At 39.1% G+C, this 18624-nt stretch overlaps 1 protein-coding gene across 1 annotated transcript in view; it reads right to left on the minus strand.

Moving 5' to 3' along the window:
• Positions 1-18624, minus strand: part of LOC120542457 (eukaryotic translation initiation factor 4E-like) — a 57583-nt gene that overhangs the window by 25345 nt on the left and 13614 nt on the right. The window contains exons 4-5 of the mRNA XM_039774952.1: positions 18158-18221; positions 17937-18050 (exon numbers count right to left, since the gene is read on the minus strand). Coding sequence (XP_039630886.1) covers positions 17937-18050; positions 18158-18221 — 178 coding nt within the window. The remainder of the gene's footprint in view (positions 1-17936; positions 18051-18157; positions 18222-18624) is intronic.

The raw sequence follows: 18624 nt of genomic DNA on the forward strand, positions 1-18624 counted from the left end.
CCCCACCCGCCTTAACTGTCAATCCCCCACAAACACAGTCTCTCGGAATTTGCATAAGCACAGCCCTTCACCTGCAATTTTAACTTAGTTACAAAGTGATCAAAACTCTTGTTTACAGTATATCCTGCGTCCTCTCATTAAACTTGTATCCCGCATTAACCGTGGGCATGACAAACGGCAGCGTGTCTATGAACTTAATTTAAACTTGGTTTAACCCAACCCAACTTTTGTAAGTAAGCTGTAAGGAATGAGCCTGCCAAATTTCAGCCTTCTAGCTAAAAGGGAACTTGGAGAATTAGTGATGAGTAAGGGCTTTGCCTTTTATTAGTGTGTGTGTGTGTGTGTGTGTATATATATATATATATATATATATTCATTCTGACAGCAACACTCATCACTCACAACAGTGACAAAACAATTACATTGACAATCGTGTTACGTTATTTTCAAAATGTTTCCTTTTCTTTTTCATTACTTCTTTAACACACTACTTTCTCCGCGTGGGTAACAGAGTAATTCTTAAAGGAGTGGGCATTCACACGGTCCTGCTGCACCCATAATAAGGTCAAGGGGACCAAAAGTATACAATTTGGTAAGTATTAAGGAATAAATAGACCAAGAAAGAAAAAGTGAAACAGTTGCCTCTTTGGGCCCGTTTACCACTCATTTAACAATTAATGTATTTAGTCTGCTTTCAAAGTTCGTTCTCTCTCTGATGATTGCTGGTTTAGGGTGAAGTAAGCTCTCTGGCTCATGGTAGCTTTTCATTCCATCAAGTGTGACGTTACAACCATTTTAACCAATCTAAAAATATGAGCAAAGTGCTTCCCCAAGTGGTTTCTGGTGCATCACAGACTGTTTTCTTAATCATTACAGAGTCATGTCTTGGGAAGCTTTAGATCAAGCAACCACCCTTAAAAGGGCAATGCACCCCACGACTACATGCTTGCACCCAACTAGCTATAGAGTTACAACTGGCTTTTTCAAAGCTTTTAAAGGACTGGCACAGACTTACAGTATTTTGCCTGATCAAGGACAATGTGTCATTCAACATCCTTACCATTCTAACCCACCACTGTTTCTCTCTTACAGTGAATGTACATAAAAACTTAGTCATGTTACACATGAAAATCTGCAGCTACAACACTAATTATATAATCATACAAACACAGTATATCTATATAAATACATATGAGAGAGAGAGAGAGAGAGAGAGAGAGAGAGAGAGAGAGAGACTACAAGTTAAAATGAAATTCTGAAATATTTAGATCATTTGAAAACGCTTTACTTATTGCTTCCAAGCTCTATAATAGGATGTCTTTACTTGTATTAAATACATATGGAAGAGAAAAAAAAAAAAAAAAACACACACAACACACTATTCCCCTAAAACTTACTACACTTCAGAATTAAAAAGCCATATGGCACTGGGAAGAAAGTTATTTCTGTAGTGGTCTTCAAAAGGGAGTATTCTCCTAGATGTACTAAAAGAATGTTCACATTTATTGAAGTCAGATGCCCATTATAATGCAGATTTTCAGTTTCTACAACAATCACTCTCTGACACAGTTACCAAATTATCCTTATCAGCTCCAAAAATGTTGGCTGTGTGATTGTTAACCTATTGAGAGTTTGATAAGACAAGTAACCAAACAATAAAGCTGAAAGTAGTGACTGACTAGACCACACTACATAAAAGGCGCAAGATCCCTGTCCACTTCACTATAAATAGCTTGAGTTTTCAGAGGAGAAATGAGTACCAATTACACTTTCAACATTCATACAAAAATCTAATTGATTCTATTTTTAAAATTATCTAGAGGAGTGAGTAAGTATTTATATTAATCAGAATTTCTACTTCCTCTGGGGAGCAACGAAGTGTGAACATACAGATTTCTGCCACTTAACGTCAAACCGATTGTCAAAGCGTTAAGAAATTCTGAGAAACAGTTATTACCACACCAATTTACTAAAACTGTCCACTTGGTTAAAGTAACTGCTTTCATCCATTCTACATATACATCCTATCACCACAGTGCCACTAGTACAGAATACTCTAACAAAGAATTAAGAGAACAATGATTATACTAGTGACCGGAGACAGAATAAAGTGTAAATACAAAAAACTTAGATGCAACACAAACTTGGGGAACCCCTGGATTTGAAAGGATAACTTTGGCAATGGTCTCTTGCAACCCCAAACTGAATGCAGATTGGAATCAGATTTAAGAATGCATTTTCGCAGGTAAAGTTAATGAGCTACTGAACACCATCAGTCTAGAACGGGGGAAACTAAGTGTGTAAGTAAATCTGTTTCAAACTTTTAGTACAACTACCAATTTACACAGTTGCACAGAAATCACTCACTCACAGATCCAGCATCAATATCTCTCTATTATATATAATCTCTTATATATCTATCTATCTATATAAAATCCTGGAGAGAAATAGTAGGGTGAGGAGACGTGATCTTCACGTTAAGATCACGGAAGACACTTAAAAGACCCACAAGACTAAAGAGATTGGCCATGGAGGATCTCGCGGGGACCTTAAACATGACACTTTGTGCCAAGAGATTAACCCAGGACTGTTCACGATGTCATAGAACAGGAGATTCTTGCAAGAAATTGTCCTACATACAACCAAATAAGAGCACTGGCAGCAACACACTCAGTTGTGTTTTGGCTTTGAGCACACACAGATCCAGGGCTCTCAACGCATATAAAGCGGATAAGGACAATATGTTATAAATGAAAAGAGACTCAAAAGCATTGGAGGGACAAAAAAGAAAAAGAATAATCTTGGTGCAAATTCAGAAAATAAGGAAAGTAATCATCATCCCGGAACAAGTGGAACTGAAAAAAAAAGGAAGTCCAATCTAGACGTTGCCGTTATACAAATGCAGAGCATGTTAGGGAGTATGAAAGCAGTGTAATTCGAAAGGCTCAAAAAAAAATTGTAAAGTATAAAAAAAAAAGTAAGGTCGCAGTAGTGCAAACAAACGGAAATTATTACTTGAAAAAGGGAAAGTAATCACCACGGACCAGGTGTCATTGAAACAAAAGCAGGATAAAACGAGGTCAGAAATAAAAGGGAGAGTAGAAAACAAAGTAAAACGTCAAAGAGGTTAAAAAAAACATAAGGGGGCCAAACACATGCACAGCAGGTTAAAGATAATGAAAACGGATATTCAAAAGACCAAAAAAAAAAAAAAAATCATAGGCACAAAACACATGCAGAGCAAGATAAAGAATATGAAAGCAGAAAAAAAAAATGACAGTGTCAAAACAAAGAAAGTAAACATTGCATTAACACAAAGAAAGAGAAATTATTACTTGGAGAAATAACGAAAATGCGAATAGAGATCGAACATATGGACATTGGTGAAATGTCAGAAGTTTGTAAATATTGTAAGGCTTTGAAGTTTAAGTTAAGAGAACTTCAAAAATGGAGTTTACCTCACATGCACTATTGGTTACTTTGTACAAAAAAAAAATTTTTTTTTTAACTGCTGATGATGTATATCGTTCTAGCAAGGAAAAAGTTTAAGTATTGCAAGAAGAGGATATTTTACCACTACCTTACAATGTCTTCAACAGCAACAATAAAAAGGATAAGTTGCTTGTTTATAACAGCTTTCAACTTTAACTTGAAGATAAATTTTTTCAGGAAAGCCAGATGCAGAAGTTAGTATGAACTACCTGGTAAATATGTAATCTATACAAAGCAATTTGCACAAATGTTCAGGTTTAGTTAAATGACAAATTTTTACTTTTTTTTTTTTTTTTTAAATCTTGTGTGCACCTACATAGCAATAGGACAAGCATTCAAACAATTACCTGGTATAGTAGACAAGTTTAAACAGCAGCTCCAGTAACAAAACAGAATTGCACTTAAAGGCAACTTGCTATAACAAAACTAAATGCTAGTAAAATTTCTTTAAAGGTCTTCACTTTACCCCTAACTGGCTGTCCCCCACCCACGTAGTAGTGAAACAGGACAAACTTACAAACTTTACAAATCAGTAATAAATTAAAAAAAAAAAAAAAATCTGGCCAACCGGAAGGTGGGTACACTCGAACGTCAAACGTTGGCACTGTATGTGTTCATTTTCAGCTCTGACTGAATAGCACCTCACGCGTGGGGAGAAAAGCACATGGCTGTGATATCTCTGGCAATCAGCAGCTACCCCCCAAATCACACGTAGCTCTGATCCAACTCAGAAAACTTGCAAATGTTACTCCTTAGCAATCTGTAGATAACGTCTGTTGAATAAACAGGTATCACTAGGTAAGCGGAGGCAAGATACGCCGTAATGGATTGAAATCTACACAAGGTCCCCCTGCTCAAGAAGGCACATATACAAGCCCATCTTTGAACATTTGGTGACTGTGGTCCCAACTGCCTTTAGATCATTAACAAACTCCTCCCTTGTAGGTTTGGGCTGATCCCTCACCTTTCTCATGATCATCCTTACCCCATGAGGCAACATCCTGCATGAAGCTCCAGACTGAGGGCGACTGTTGGTCATTTTATATTTCTTCCATTTCCGAATAATCACAACAACAGTTGTCACCTTCTCGCCAAGCTTCTTGCTGATGGCCATGTAGTCCATTCCAGCCTTGTGCAGGTCTACAATCTTGTCCCCGATGTCCTTTTACAGCCGTTTGGTCTTGCCCATGGAGGTGAAGTTGGAATGGAAGAAATTGATTCTGTGGACAGGTGTGCTTTATACACAGAACGAGTTGAGCTCAGGAGTATCTGTAATTGATTGATTATAATCTGTGTGCCACATGGGCACACAGCCAATCTGTGGGAGCCAGAATTCTGACTGGGTTGTAGGGGCTCAAATAATTATTTCTCTCAATGACATGTAAATAAATGTATAACTTTTTATGTAATGCGGTTTTTATGGATTTTTGGTTAATATTCCGTCTCTCTCCATTAAAATGAAAACTACCATAAAAAAATAATGATCATTTCTTTGTTCGTAAGCAAACTTACAAATCAGCAGGGGATCAAATACTTATTTCCCCCACTTTATTTTATACTAGCAAAATACCCGCGCTTCACAGCGGCGAAGTACTGCATTCAAATTTTTTATTAAGAAGAAAATTAAACCTTTTTAAACTGAGGGAAAATATCCCAATAATTATTTGTTAAGGATCTTTGTATACCATGTTGTCAGTTCGGCCCTCCGGTTGTAACATGACCAAGCAGTGCGCTAAGCTTACTCTTTAATCGGTTTCAGTTTCATGGTTTGTTTCAATTACGACAGTATTTGCAGGATTTGTTGTGTTGAAGTGACATTCGGCATCTGTCAAGCGTTGTAAGCACACAACCGGTTTCATCGATAATATCACATCCAGCTTTTGAGAGTTTAAACATTCATAAACATCAAAGTGTCCACTACTGAAATCGTCACCTGTGAATCTAAGATGTTTAAGAGGCATTGGCGGTTGTCGAAAGGTGTAAAATATCTGGCCATTTCGGTACACTTGAAAGTGACAACCGAACAATTCAGTGGCAGCTATCAGCTCACATGCAGAACCATAGGTGAAGGGCTTAAGCATTTCACTCTTCTAGTGCTCCTGTGTAGTATAATTATCTCCTGTACAGTATAATTATCTCCTGTACCGTCATCAGTCCACACCTTGAACCTGCCCCAGTCATTCAATACATAAGCCACAATGTTCCTCCGGATATCAAGAGTGAGCCCGATATGGCCATGCAATATGTAACAAAGAGAATGGAAAAGGTAGGTGCCATCTCCGGGCATGGAAACCACTCGGTAAGTGACAGTTCTTTGATCGATAGTGATCACCTCGATAGACATGGTAATGGGGGTTGGAATGATAAAGGAAATGGGTACCTGAGAAATGTAAAGTAAGTCTAAAATACCTATATAATAACTATAACTGTAATAAACAAACACTAAAACAGCGGAGAAGCCGTGGATTAAACAAAAAGGCTGTAGTTATCAGTAGGGAGACGTGAATCCCGTGGCGAAGCAAGGAAGGGAATGTAGAGACCAGAGCGACGGATGGTCTTATATAAGCAGGCAGCCAACAACGTGGGAGGCGTTGGGATGGGGTACCCAACGCCACCTCACACGGTGGCCGAGCTGTAGGCTATGGATGTATATATGTACGCAAGTAGGATTCAGTTAGCGTTGGGAACCCATGTACCAAATTTCTTGAAGATGGGCCCATAAGTAACAAAGACTGTTGAAAATTTCAATATGGCGGCCAACAGTGGCATCGTACCACCGAAATAAGTATGTACATTGGTTTCGGTTAGTGCAGGAAAGCCGCCTACCAAATTTCGAGAAGATGGGGCCATAAATAAGAAAGTTCAACATGGCGGACATTGTCGACCGTTACGTGTAGAATTTCGAAATGAAACCTGCTTAACTTTTGTAAGTAAGCTGTAAGGAATAAGCCTCCCAAATTTCAGCTTTCTGCCTACATAGGAAGTTGGAGAATTAGTGATGAGTCAGTCAGTCAGTCAGTCAGAGAGGGCTTTGCCTTTTATTAGTATTGATAAAGTAATCAGTACGATTTAGGAAAGAAAGGTCATATTCATCATTTCTGACGCCACGTGAGTCACAGCCATTCCAGCAGCTCCGTGTACGACTATCTTTTTTTCTCTATTTCACTGATCACTTCTACCACTTTATGTGGAATCGCTCCCTGGACACTTTTTACTATTTTTACTACGTGACATGGATTTTTACACTCTAAGACTCACCTATGCAAGTAGTCAACTTAAAGCACTGAGAAGAAATGCCCACGCCGGTGTGGTTCCCTATTTACCTGACGAGGTAAGACGACGATATTGGGTCAGCCGAGCTGGCGCAAAGGTAAAAGATAAGATAAAAGCCCAGCAGCTTGCAAGAAAATGGTGTTATAAACCGTTGGTGCCTTCTGTGATCCTTGGAAATGTGAACTCCCTACCAAATAAGATCGACGAACTGGCTGTGTTGGTGAAAATGTCAGAACCTACAGAGAATGCAGCTTGACGAATTTTAGTGATACGTGGCTAACAACTACCATCCCAGATGCTAACATGGAGCTATCTGGGCTTAGCACAGTTAGAGCGGACAGAGACGCAAATACCAGCGGGGGAAAAAAAAAAAAAACAAAGGAGGGGGTGTCGCTCTCTATGTCAATAGAAAGTGGTGCAACTCAGGACATATACTGTAAACGTTAAAATCTCCAATTGCTGCAGGGACATATTACTTGCCAAGAGAGTTTGGACATGTGATTATTGTTATGATTTACATCCCCCCCCCTCAAGCGAACGCGGAGATAGCGAGTGACATCATCCATTCCGCAATTGCTAAGTTACAAACGCAGCACCCGGAGGTTGTGATAATTGCTGGAGACTTTAACCATGTAATGCTGGATAAAACATTACCTGCCTTCTTCCAGTATGTGGACTGTAACACCCAGGGAAATGGGATGATTGACCTACTGTATGCAAACATTAAAGACGCATACAGTGCCACCCTTGCCATACCACCCCACTGCCCGGGCTTGGGAAAGCAGATCATAACCTGGTTCTACTTCAGCCGCACTACAAAAGAGAAGTGAAGGCGCAACCTACAACCACACGATCATTCAGGAAGTGGTCCCCTGAGGCAGTGCAGGCTCTGAGAGACTGCTTTGGAACTACAGACTAGGATATACTGCTGGGGTCACATAGTGAGAACATTGAAGAGGCTGTTGACTGCACAAATGATTACATCAACTTCTGTATGGACATTGTAGTTCCAGTAAGAACAGTACGCTGCTATGCTAACAAGCAGCCATGGATTACAAGTGACATCAAGGGCCTTTTGAACCAGAAGAAAAGGGCTTTTAATGACGGTGATCAGCATGAGCTCAAGCGTGTGCAGAAGGAACTCCGAGTCCAGCTCAGGGCGGCAAAGGAGCAGTACAGGAGAAAGCTGGAGCAGAAATTGCAGAACAACAGCATGAAGGAAGTTTGGGATGGGATGAAGATCATCACTGGCTGCAGTTCGAAGTGGGGTGCCACCATCGAGAGAAGTGGAGACAGCAAACCAAATGAACAACTTCTTTAACAGGTTTGACCACCGTTACCTACTCTCACTTCGGAGTACTTCATCCTCCAACCATCCTTCTGCTGATACCAGCATAGGTGAGACATCCCCACCCACAATTACAGCAGCACAGGTGAGCAGAGAGCTGAGGAGACTTCGTGCCAGCAAAGCAGTGGTTCCAGATGGTGCATCGCCCCCCCCCCAGTCCCAAAGGTATCACGTCCTAGTGAGCTGAATGACTTCCGGCCTGTTGATGACGTCACATGTGATGAAGACCATGAAGCGGCTGCTGCTTTACCACCTGAGGCCACAGGTCCGCCACGCCCTTGACCCTCTGCAGTTCGCACACCAGAAGGTGGGAGTGGAGGATGCCATCATCTATATGCTACACTGATCCCTCTCCCACCTGGACTGAAGCAGTGGTGCTGTAAGAATGATGTTTTTGGACTTCTCTAGCGCCTTCAACACCATCCAACCTCTGCTCCTTAGGGACAAGCTAACAGAGATGGGAGTAGATTCATACCTGGGGCCTCATGTATAAACGGTGCGTAGGCACAGAAATGTTGCGTAAGAACTTTTCCATGTTCAAATCGCGATGTATAAAACCTACACTTGGCGTAAAGCACTTTTCCACGGTACCTCATGCCTTGTCGTACCCAAGTTCTCCGCTCGGTTTTGCAAACTGGCGGCACCCAGCGTCAAAGCAGTGCTACTGTTCCTGTGTGATTACTCATTATTTTCATGACGCGGCTTTATAAATACACAGAAACTAACCGCATATTGTTTATTAGTGTAATGCATCCGATTGTAATTAACTCGTAACAATATAATGGTCCAGGGAACAGCCATAGTATTCCAAATACCATAACTGCTTTAGCGTTGTTACTCTCACTACTTCTTCTTTCAGCTCCTCCCGTTAGGAGTTGCCACAGCGGATCATCTTTTTCCACATTACTCTCACTGCACGACTCGGAGTATTTATATCACTGTATCCGAGTGTGAAATACAGCAGCAGCTGATCGGAAAGAGAATTATCGGTATACAGCTTTAAGGACATGCTGTCTCAGCCACTGCAAAATGTTTTAAAGCCTTTCCTGTACGGACCTCGCGGTTCAGAAACAGTTTAATCCCAAGAACTTTAAATGCACTCAATCAATTGCTCCTTGTAGAACGGTTTGTACTTATAAGTACAATCACCCCACTGTAAACTTGCACTACAGTTAAATCTCACAACCTGGGCCACTTTATAAAGCGCGTATTTACATATGATGACGATATCATTTTAAGGTGAAATGCAGCAAAATATGTTTGTTAAATTATACACATAAAACTTTAACTTCATTTAAATAATCTATATTCTTCACTGGGAGTGTCGTGAAGGATAGAATAATTAAACATGTACTACGAAGATATTTCAATGTTCTTTAAGCGTTTTGAAGAATCGGCGCTAAGCTTACAGATGGCTTAACATCTATTACAGAACTGATTGTATGGTGATCGGTTACTTGGGGAAAGAAAAGCAAGGACTCATGGGCGGCCATGCCAATATATATTGAATATAAAACAGAAAGAGAAAATAACAACACAGCTAAAACACAGCGACAAATTTCGACAAAAGATAAATGCTTGTCATGAGCACGAGGCTCATGAAACACATGTTTAATAATGTGCTTTAGCTCCTATCATCATGAAAATGACATCATGTATACATCTCAGTATTTTAGTTATTCAGAGAGCTGTAATATCACAAATGTAATGGACTCTGTGTCCAGTTGGAGGAAGAGAGCCAGTTTAAGAAGCAAGTAGTGATTCACACACATAGATCACATACAGTAGAAGATCAAATACAAAACAAAGCATTTAACGTGCTACTTTAATTACGATGTAATTTTGAGAAACTGGTTAAACAAACGATTTTAAGATGAAGTTTATAATGTTCTACTAAATGACAAAATAAACTACGTGATTAAAGTGGAAAATTCGAGATTAAAGTTGACATTTCGTGCTTTTTCCCCACCATGTGCCTTTTTTCTCTGTACCTAATAAACTTTCATATGACACTCAGACAGTGGGCTTACAACTCTTCTTTTCACGGCAACTTTGATATGTGACTTCTTTTTTATTTCCGGCACTGTGCGATTTTGTGAATGTGAGCTTTCAAGTTTCTCCAACACGCTATGTCACTCGATCAACTTCATTTTGTTGATTATACCACGGTTTATTTGAACAAATAGTATGTTTTTCCTTTGCCTCCACTTGGTATTCGCTGAAATTCTTATATTTTCCCCGTGCTTTTCCCATTGTCTTTTCACAGAAGGCTGCGCTTAAGGGCGATTTATATTGATTTGCATATTCAAATAGGCGTAATTCTGGGAGGATTTGGGGCGTTACATAATGCGCGTGCACGAGCGTTAGTTTTCACGCTGATCGGGATTTATGTAATGGAAGGCGTGGAAGTTGGAGTGCGCACAGATTCCTGCATCTGGATTTTTCTGTGCGTAAACACATTTCGGCTTTTGTGCTTACGCCATGTTATAGTGAGAGTTCTACGCACGGCGTTATACATGAGGCCCCCTGGTGGCATGGATCGTGGACTATCTTACAGGCAGACCTCAGTATGTGTGTCTTGGGAATTGCAGGTCTGACATTGTGGTCAGCAACACAGGAGCGCCGCAGGGGACTTTACTTTCTCCGGTCCTGTTCAGCCTATATACATCAGACTTCCAATACAATTCAGAGAACTTCCACATGCAAAAGTTCGCTGATGACACTGCTATTGTGGGCTGCATCAGGAGGAGTACAGGAAGCTAATCAAAGACGTTGTTAAATGGTTTTGACTCAAACCACTTACACCTGAACACCAGCAAGACAAAAAACAAATTTGAAATGATTTGAGCTTTGTGACATGTTGCATTATCCTGCTGGAAGTAGCCATCAGAGGATGGGTATATGGTGGTCATGAAGGGATGGACATGGTCAGAAACAATGCTCAGGTAGCCCGTGGCATTTAAACGATGCCCAATTGGCACTAAGGGGCCTAAAGTGTGCCAAGAAAACATCCCCCACACCATTACACCACCACCACCAGCCTGCACAGTGGTAACAAGGCATTATGGATCCATGTTCTCATTCTGTTTACGCCAAATTCTGACTCTACCATTTGAATGTCTCAACAGAAATCGAGACTCATCAAACCAGGCAACATTTTTCCAGTCTTCAACTGTCCAATTTTGGCGAGCTCTTTCAAATTGTAGCCTTTTTTTCCTATTTGTAATGGAGATGAGTGGTACCCGGTGGGGTCTTCTGCTGTTGTAGCCCATCTGCCTCAAGGTAGTGCGTGTTGTGGCTTCACAAATGCTCTGCTGCATACCTCGGTTGTAAAGAGTGGTCATTTCAGTCAAAGTTGCTCTTCTATCAGCTTGAATCAGTCGGCCCATTCTCCACTGACCTCTAGCATCAACAAGGCATTTTCGCCCACAGGACTGGATGTTTTTCCCTTTTCACACCATTCTTTGTACACCCTAGAAATGGTTGTGCGGGCCCGTCTGGCACCAACAACCATGCCACGCTCAGAACTGCTTAAATCACCTCTCTTTCCCATTCTGACATTCAGTTTGGAGTTCAGGAGATTGTCTTGACCAGGACCACACCCCTAAATGCATTGAAGCAACTGCCATGTGATTGGTTGATTAGATATTGCATTAATGAGAAATTGAACAGGTGTTCCTAATAATCCTTTAGGTGAGTGTATAATTAGAAAGGATTTTAGAAACTCGGCATACTAAGTTTCCATGTAAATTAAACATACTACAAATAAAATACACATTAAAAGAAAAAAAAAATATTCAAACTTTAACTGGATGCTTAAGAACATTATGCAGAATGAAAATATTGATATTTACTCACAGTAACTGCCCAACACTAATAATATCAGTTTCAGATAGAGGTCCTCAAAATAGTCTTACTACTGAACACATTGAAGTGAAGCCATCAGAAATTATCCTTTACCTCAACACAATCCTTATTTCCTAAATTCATCGTCTTAAAAAAAAGACTGACACTTTAATAAGCCATAGCAGTATTTTGTTTCCACATTGTAAATTCTTTAAAATAATTTAGTAGCAAAATATTCCATTTTGGATGTATCCTGATGATAAATGTCTTGGCTCAAATTGCATCCTATCAAGGTTATTATAGTTAACAAAAACTAAAATCAAAACTGAATCTATTACTAAAAAAACTTTTTTTTTTTAACTAACATAAGATAATTAACAAAACCAAAATGAAAAATTAAAACTAAAAACAATTAAAGAAGCTGGAAAAAAAACAAAGTTTTTTTTTTTTATGAATATTCTTGCCGCTAGTCTTTAACCCTTATAACTATAAAACAGAAAGTAATCCACCAAGAGCCACCCGCATAAATTTCATCCAGTGAACATCGGGTGATGGAGGGCGGACGTTCACAAAGCATTTGGGGTGACAGAGCAAGCGGAATATGGGCATGTAAAGTGTGCGAGATAGAAAGCAATTTACTGTGCCTCCTTTCTTTGCGCTTGTTGTAGATCAAGATGTAATTTAAACACCTGAAATCAGAATCTGGTGGTCAACAAAACCTTTATGTATGGGTAGAAAAATCATGAGTGGGTAATGTTTCACTTTATTTCTCAGGTGCATGCTTTCTGTTCACAATAAATTTACCTGCCACTTCACACAGGAGAAATCCTTTTTGAAAATAAAATGGCACTGATCGAGTGACTGACTAGGTCATCATACTAGATTAGCATATTGTTACTGACTAATCACTTTTGCTTTAAAAAAGTCATTTAACAACGAAGTGATACAAACCTTATAAAATTCCTGAGTTGCCAATGTCTCTACTGAACTACAGTTAGGTAGGTGAAGAGTCTGCCAACTGGTAAAAAACTAAAACATAATGTGTTTTTGTATTCTATATTTGAATCTTTTTTTAAAGTGTATATTCAAAGCTCAAAATACATTGGAAACTCGGTTCACGAACGTCTCGGTACACATACAAACTTGGTTTACGACCAAAAAGTTCGGGAAACTTTTGCCTCGGTTCACGACCACACACTCTGTATACGAACAAGCCAGCCAGTTTCCCTTCCGGTTCGTACGCGCCGATTACTGTATTTAAGTATGTGTTCAGCCTCTCCCCGTTCATTGTTCTCAGACAGACATGAGTGCTTTACCTGTGAACTCTTTGTGCTCTATAGTATTTCATGTGCTTTTGCAGTTAACCATGGCTTCTAAGCACTGTAACCTACTCTCCACCCAGTTTCTCCTCACTTCATTCCAGAACTCGACTCCTGCAAGGTTAGTTTTCTTGGTGGTTTATGGTTAGTTTTTGTATTAAGGATTTTTCAAATGTTCCTCCCCCCAATGCTTAAAACTCATAAAAAAATAAAAAAAAGTGTTTACAGCAATAGCATGAAGACTTGCAATGTTAGTTTTCTCTGTTGTTCAAGGTTCTCAGCGTTATTCAATGTTTTTACATTTAGTTTACTAGTACAATGTGCATTCCATGGTGTAACTATATTTGTGCTTAAAAATGTTTTAAATAAAAAAATACATACAGTTTGTACGGTCTGGAACGGATTAATTGTACTTGCATACAGTCCTATAGGGGATAGGACCAAATCGGTTAACGACCAGAGTTTTAAACCGAATTATGGTTGTGAACCGAGGTTCCACTGTATTGTAAAAATACAGTAGCAGAATTGTGTCTTAAAATACATGTCCCCTTTTTTCAATTTTTTTCTCTCTCAAAATATAGTTTAAATATATTCTTTTTGCTCTTAACTTTAGCCATATCATATATATTGCACACCAGGAATTTTTCCAGCCTCGCATCCAAACCTGCTGGGGTAGGCTCCACTGTTCTTATGTATGGGTTATTCAAGTCTCAGTGCCCCTAACCTTGACACTAAAAGTTTTGTTCCCCTTAATACAGCTAGGTGGGATCTGCACATTGATTCAAGCTTAAGAGTCCTGTTCTTCCTAATGCCTCATGATTTTCATGATCACAGCTGTCAGAACACAGTAGAATTTATTTTCTAATTTTTTGATATCTTTTCAGGCCTACAGGTGGTAAAATTCTGTCCTTATATTGTTATGTGCCTGATAGAAAAAGCCCAGTATGGGAGGTATTTCAATGCAATATTGAAGGCATTCATTATAAGCAAATTATCTTGGAGAGATATGTTGTGTGCTGTAGACACTTAGAGTATATATTTAAAAAAAAAAATAAATAAAAAAAAATAAATAAATAAAAAACCACACAACACACACACACATCAAAACACAACAACAAACCCTCAAACCTTAAAATTCACCTAAATTTCATTAGAATCTGGTCCATTCTGGGCAATAAAAGGAAAAGTACCAACAGTCCACGCACATTTGTTCAGCGCAAATATTTTAAGAATAATAAAATTATAGAAAATTGTTCATATTCAGTATCTGGTTTTGATAATGCTTGTTTTTAATCTGACAAAAACAAAACTAAACCATGTAGTGTAGCAAACTTCTATTAACATTAAACTCATTATATTCAAATCCTACAAAACTAAACTCCATAGTAGCTCTTTAATCACACCTTAACTACTAAAAACTAAAATTAATAGATATAAAAAATAAAACAGAAATGCGTTTGTGAAATAAAAACTAAATTAAAAATACAGGATGAAGGAAAACTAAACTAAAAATTCAAAAGGTCAGAAAAAATAGAAATAAAAATATAAAAAAGCACTATAATAACCTTGCATCCAACTTTACTTTCTACCAATCTGTTGGGTATTGTAAGAGCCATTTTCCTAGTTCTATAAAATGTATGAATATTTACTAGATGATATTGCATAAAATATGGGAGGTTCCTAAAACCCCAGTGAATAGAACTGAGTTGGTATTTTCCTGTCATTTCTTAACAGTTTTTGAGTAAACAATGTTCTTTAGTAAGTGTTTAGCCTAGCCTTGTGTAAGGTACAGAGGCATACGTTTTTTTAACCGTGTCCTTGAAAGAATTCTTTTTGTGCTCGTGTTCGTGCTTATGCATGTCACTGAGCCTGGCGCATATCTAAGTGCCAACGGCCTAAGGGTCTTTTGAGTGTGAAGTAACTCGTAAATTAAAAGATCTAAGTTTTGAACCGTATGTTTAAAGCATACAGAAGAAGAAATAAATAACCTTTAAGTACAGAAGTAACCAAAGCTTCATAAGAAAAACTAAATTTATAGAAGATAAATTTTTCCTTTTTTTTTTACCTTTATTCTTTGTGTGTAACCGTTTTTCTTTTTATTCTTGTATGGATTATTTGCCTTTAACTTTCACTAAATATTTTTAAAACGAACTTTTGGACTAAGAGATTTCTTTGACACGCGTCTTACCCGTGCCTGACTTCGCCTTATACATCGGCGGCTACAGGTATCTTGCAAGATGTAATCATTCGAGAGGAATACTTTAGCAATTTACTGGCTTCAGCAAAACCTGATATCATTGGCCTGAATGGAGATCAATCAGAATCACCCTGGAAACCACCTATTCAATATTTTCAGGTTCAAAACAGCTCCAAGAAAAATGTCCTTATTCCTTATAATCATACATTACCTTGTTTATAGTACTGCCATAACCCTGTTATCACAAGCCCCTTTCACAAATTGCCTCAAAGCAGCTCCGTTTCCTCAAGATAATGTTTGCAACAACTTGTACTATTTACAAGAGAATAGCAGTTTGAATTGTAGTATGTCCAGAAATTAGAACCATATGCAGTTTTACCTACACCCAATGTCTCCTATTATATCCATACTAGCCATCAGGCCGGTTTTTTAATGATTTTTAAGCACAGGGAGAAAACTAACATTTGAAACAATCGGTAATGTAATAAATCAGCAAGAAAAGCAACATTGTAACAATGCACGAAACGAACCAACACACAATCGTCCGTGACTGAAAACTGGCGGATCCCCATCGCGCCTTCTCCTGCCAGACGGAGGGATGCGAGTGCAATGCGCTCAGGCGCGGAGTGTGGAACGGCAGGAGAGGAGAAGGACGTCCACTCAGCTCCCTCCGTCATGCTAGTCTGCCGATTTCTCGTTCAGTAGGCACTGCCCGCTCATGTGCCCACCTCCAACTCGTCACTGGAGTCGTCGTCTTTACACAGTCCAGATGCACCTGTGACTCACATAGATGTTTCATTGATCTGTGCGGTTTTGGCTGCTTTTCTATATATAATCCACCAAGACACCTGATCACGGTAGTAGCGAGGTGGGAGGGGGGTGTGTACAAAGGGTAGGGACGCAACCAGTGGGAGCGTAGGAGTCGCACTTGGTGGCAATTCCACGGTTTGCAGCCCGAATTGGGTTCAATGGCTTACCCACGCCTCTCTGCACCGGGTAGACACACGCTCAATCTCATGCATAATTATTTGGCTAAAACGGGTTGGTGTGAGAATACAACAGTAAGTGAACGAAAAGATGGAACTCTGAAGAGAGCAAAATACAACACAATAGTGAACCCGCGGCATAACAAATGCCGCATATTTATTGATGGTTGAACACTTCTGGAAAGACACAGTTTTCTAAAAAGGGAGGGTTTGAGGATACAACAGAAAGTGAATGAAAAGATGGAACTCTGTAGAGAGCAACATATAATTGTCCGTGAGTGAAGGCGGCACATGTTTGTCGCGGATGCGAATTGCTGTATGTAGCATGTAAAACAGTTTGCTATGGTGCATGCGGTCATGCGTCATAACAAGAAAACTCGGTTTTTAAAGACTGCTTACTTCATTGTGTTTTAACCTCAGTTGTAAAGGATTGTTTTAAGGATTGCATGGGATACCTCTCGCAAACCGTTTTACACGCTGCATATGGCGACTCGCCTCCGCGAGAAACATGCCTATATGAACAGTCAAGGTGGCTCGGAGGTACATGAGGCCTCTACGACAGAAGAATATAAATGACGCAGAGGGGACTGGGCAGTCTCTTGGTCTGGAATCCCTACAGATTTTAAAATTTTTTTTCTCCAGCCTCTGGAGTTTTTTTTTTTTTGTTTTTTCTGTCCACCCTGGCCATCGGACCTTACTTATTCTATGTTAATTAATGTTGACTTATTTTTATTTTGTGTCTATTTTTCTATTCTTCATTTTGTAAAGCACTTTGAGTTACATTTTTTTTTTTATGAAAATGTGCTATATAAATAAATGTTGTTGTTGTTGTTCTGTGTCGTCGCGTCCGAGTAGGTGTGCGTGGCTCTGCGAGTTGTCATCGTATGCAATGGTCTTAGAGTTGGTGGGGGTGGCTCCTCCCTGTGTGCGCCATAGGTGTCTTACTTGTCGGCGGCTTAGTGTATCCATGCCCCTTCCGGCGCGCTTTAGAGAGAGAGAGATGGAGATAGAGAGATGTTTTTGTACCCATATCACCCAATCCAGGATTGTAGAGGTCAGATACCATACTGGCAGCATTAGTTGCAAAAACTTAGGCATATTTAGAATCTTCAACTAACACAAATAATAAAAAAAAAAAACCAAAAAAAAAAACAACACATAGACATGTGAAGAATGTGCAAGCTCCACATTGATAGTGCTCAGGCAGTGTAGCAGGGGGCAGCAGTGCTAAACACTATGCCATAAAATACACACAGATTAATTTATTCCGTTGCCAAACTTCAAATCTGCCAAGCTCTTCACAGTAGGGTTGTGCTGCTCTGATGGAATTAATTTCAATTAAAACATAATAAAAATGCAGTTAATATGCAAAACATTGTGAAATTTTAGGAATACTGAAATTTTAAACAAGTACTGTTATTAGTACCAAGCAACCAACTTCAAATGTACTTGAACACATGTTTAATATATCTTACGGTTTCCAGCCAAAACTTGTCAAGCTCAGTGTGCCGCTGCTGTTTTGACAGAGTGATTAACCATCTTCCACCACATTTGTTCCTCCTGTCCTCCCACATTGGCTCTACACCATCCTGAAAGTTAACACAACTGGAGATTTGAAAATATTTTTTTCAACCATAAATGGACTTAAACAGAGGCAACATCTTCCATAAATGATTGTTGTGATCAAAGATATTACCTTAAAAAGAGAATAATCACATCCAGAGGATAGCTTGCTGGCCACTTGAATGTGGTTGTAGAGTCTTTGGGGTAAAAAAAGAAGATGGAAGGAAAGAATTAAAATCACCACCACTGCAGCTTAATTTTACCAGGTTTAGGAAATTAAGAAACAAATGACAAAAACTTGAAGCTAAAAATAGTTTTATAAACTTACCATAATTATAATTTCTCTGTGCAAAGCTAAACTTTAGATACAAATCTGTATTATATATTTCTCACCTAAAATTGAGTAGAACGTCAGTAGTGCTATTTCTATTATTTACTAGGGGGCTCTGCCCCCTGCTCGCTTCCTCGCGAGATACTTTTGGACGTACGATTTGTATCCATTACTGGCTGTATATCATCTATTACGGTCGGATCATTTAACTATTTTGATTTTATGTTGTTAATGATCAGAAATATACACCTGAGCAAATTGAGTTTTTC

This window comes from Polypterus senegalus, chromosome 13 (assembly GCF_016835505.1).
Source record: "Polypterus senegalus isolate Bchr_013 chromosome 13, ASM1683550v1, whole genome shotgun sequence".
NCBI classification, from domain to species: Eukaryota; Metazoa; Chordata; class Cladistia; order Polypteriformes; family Polypteridae; genus Polypterus; species Polypterus senegalus.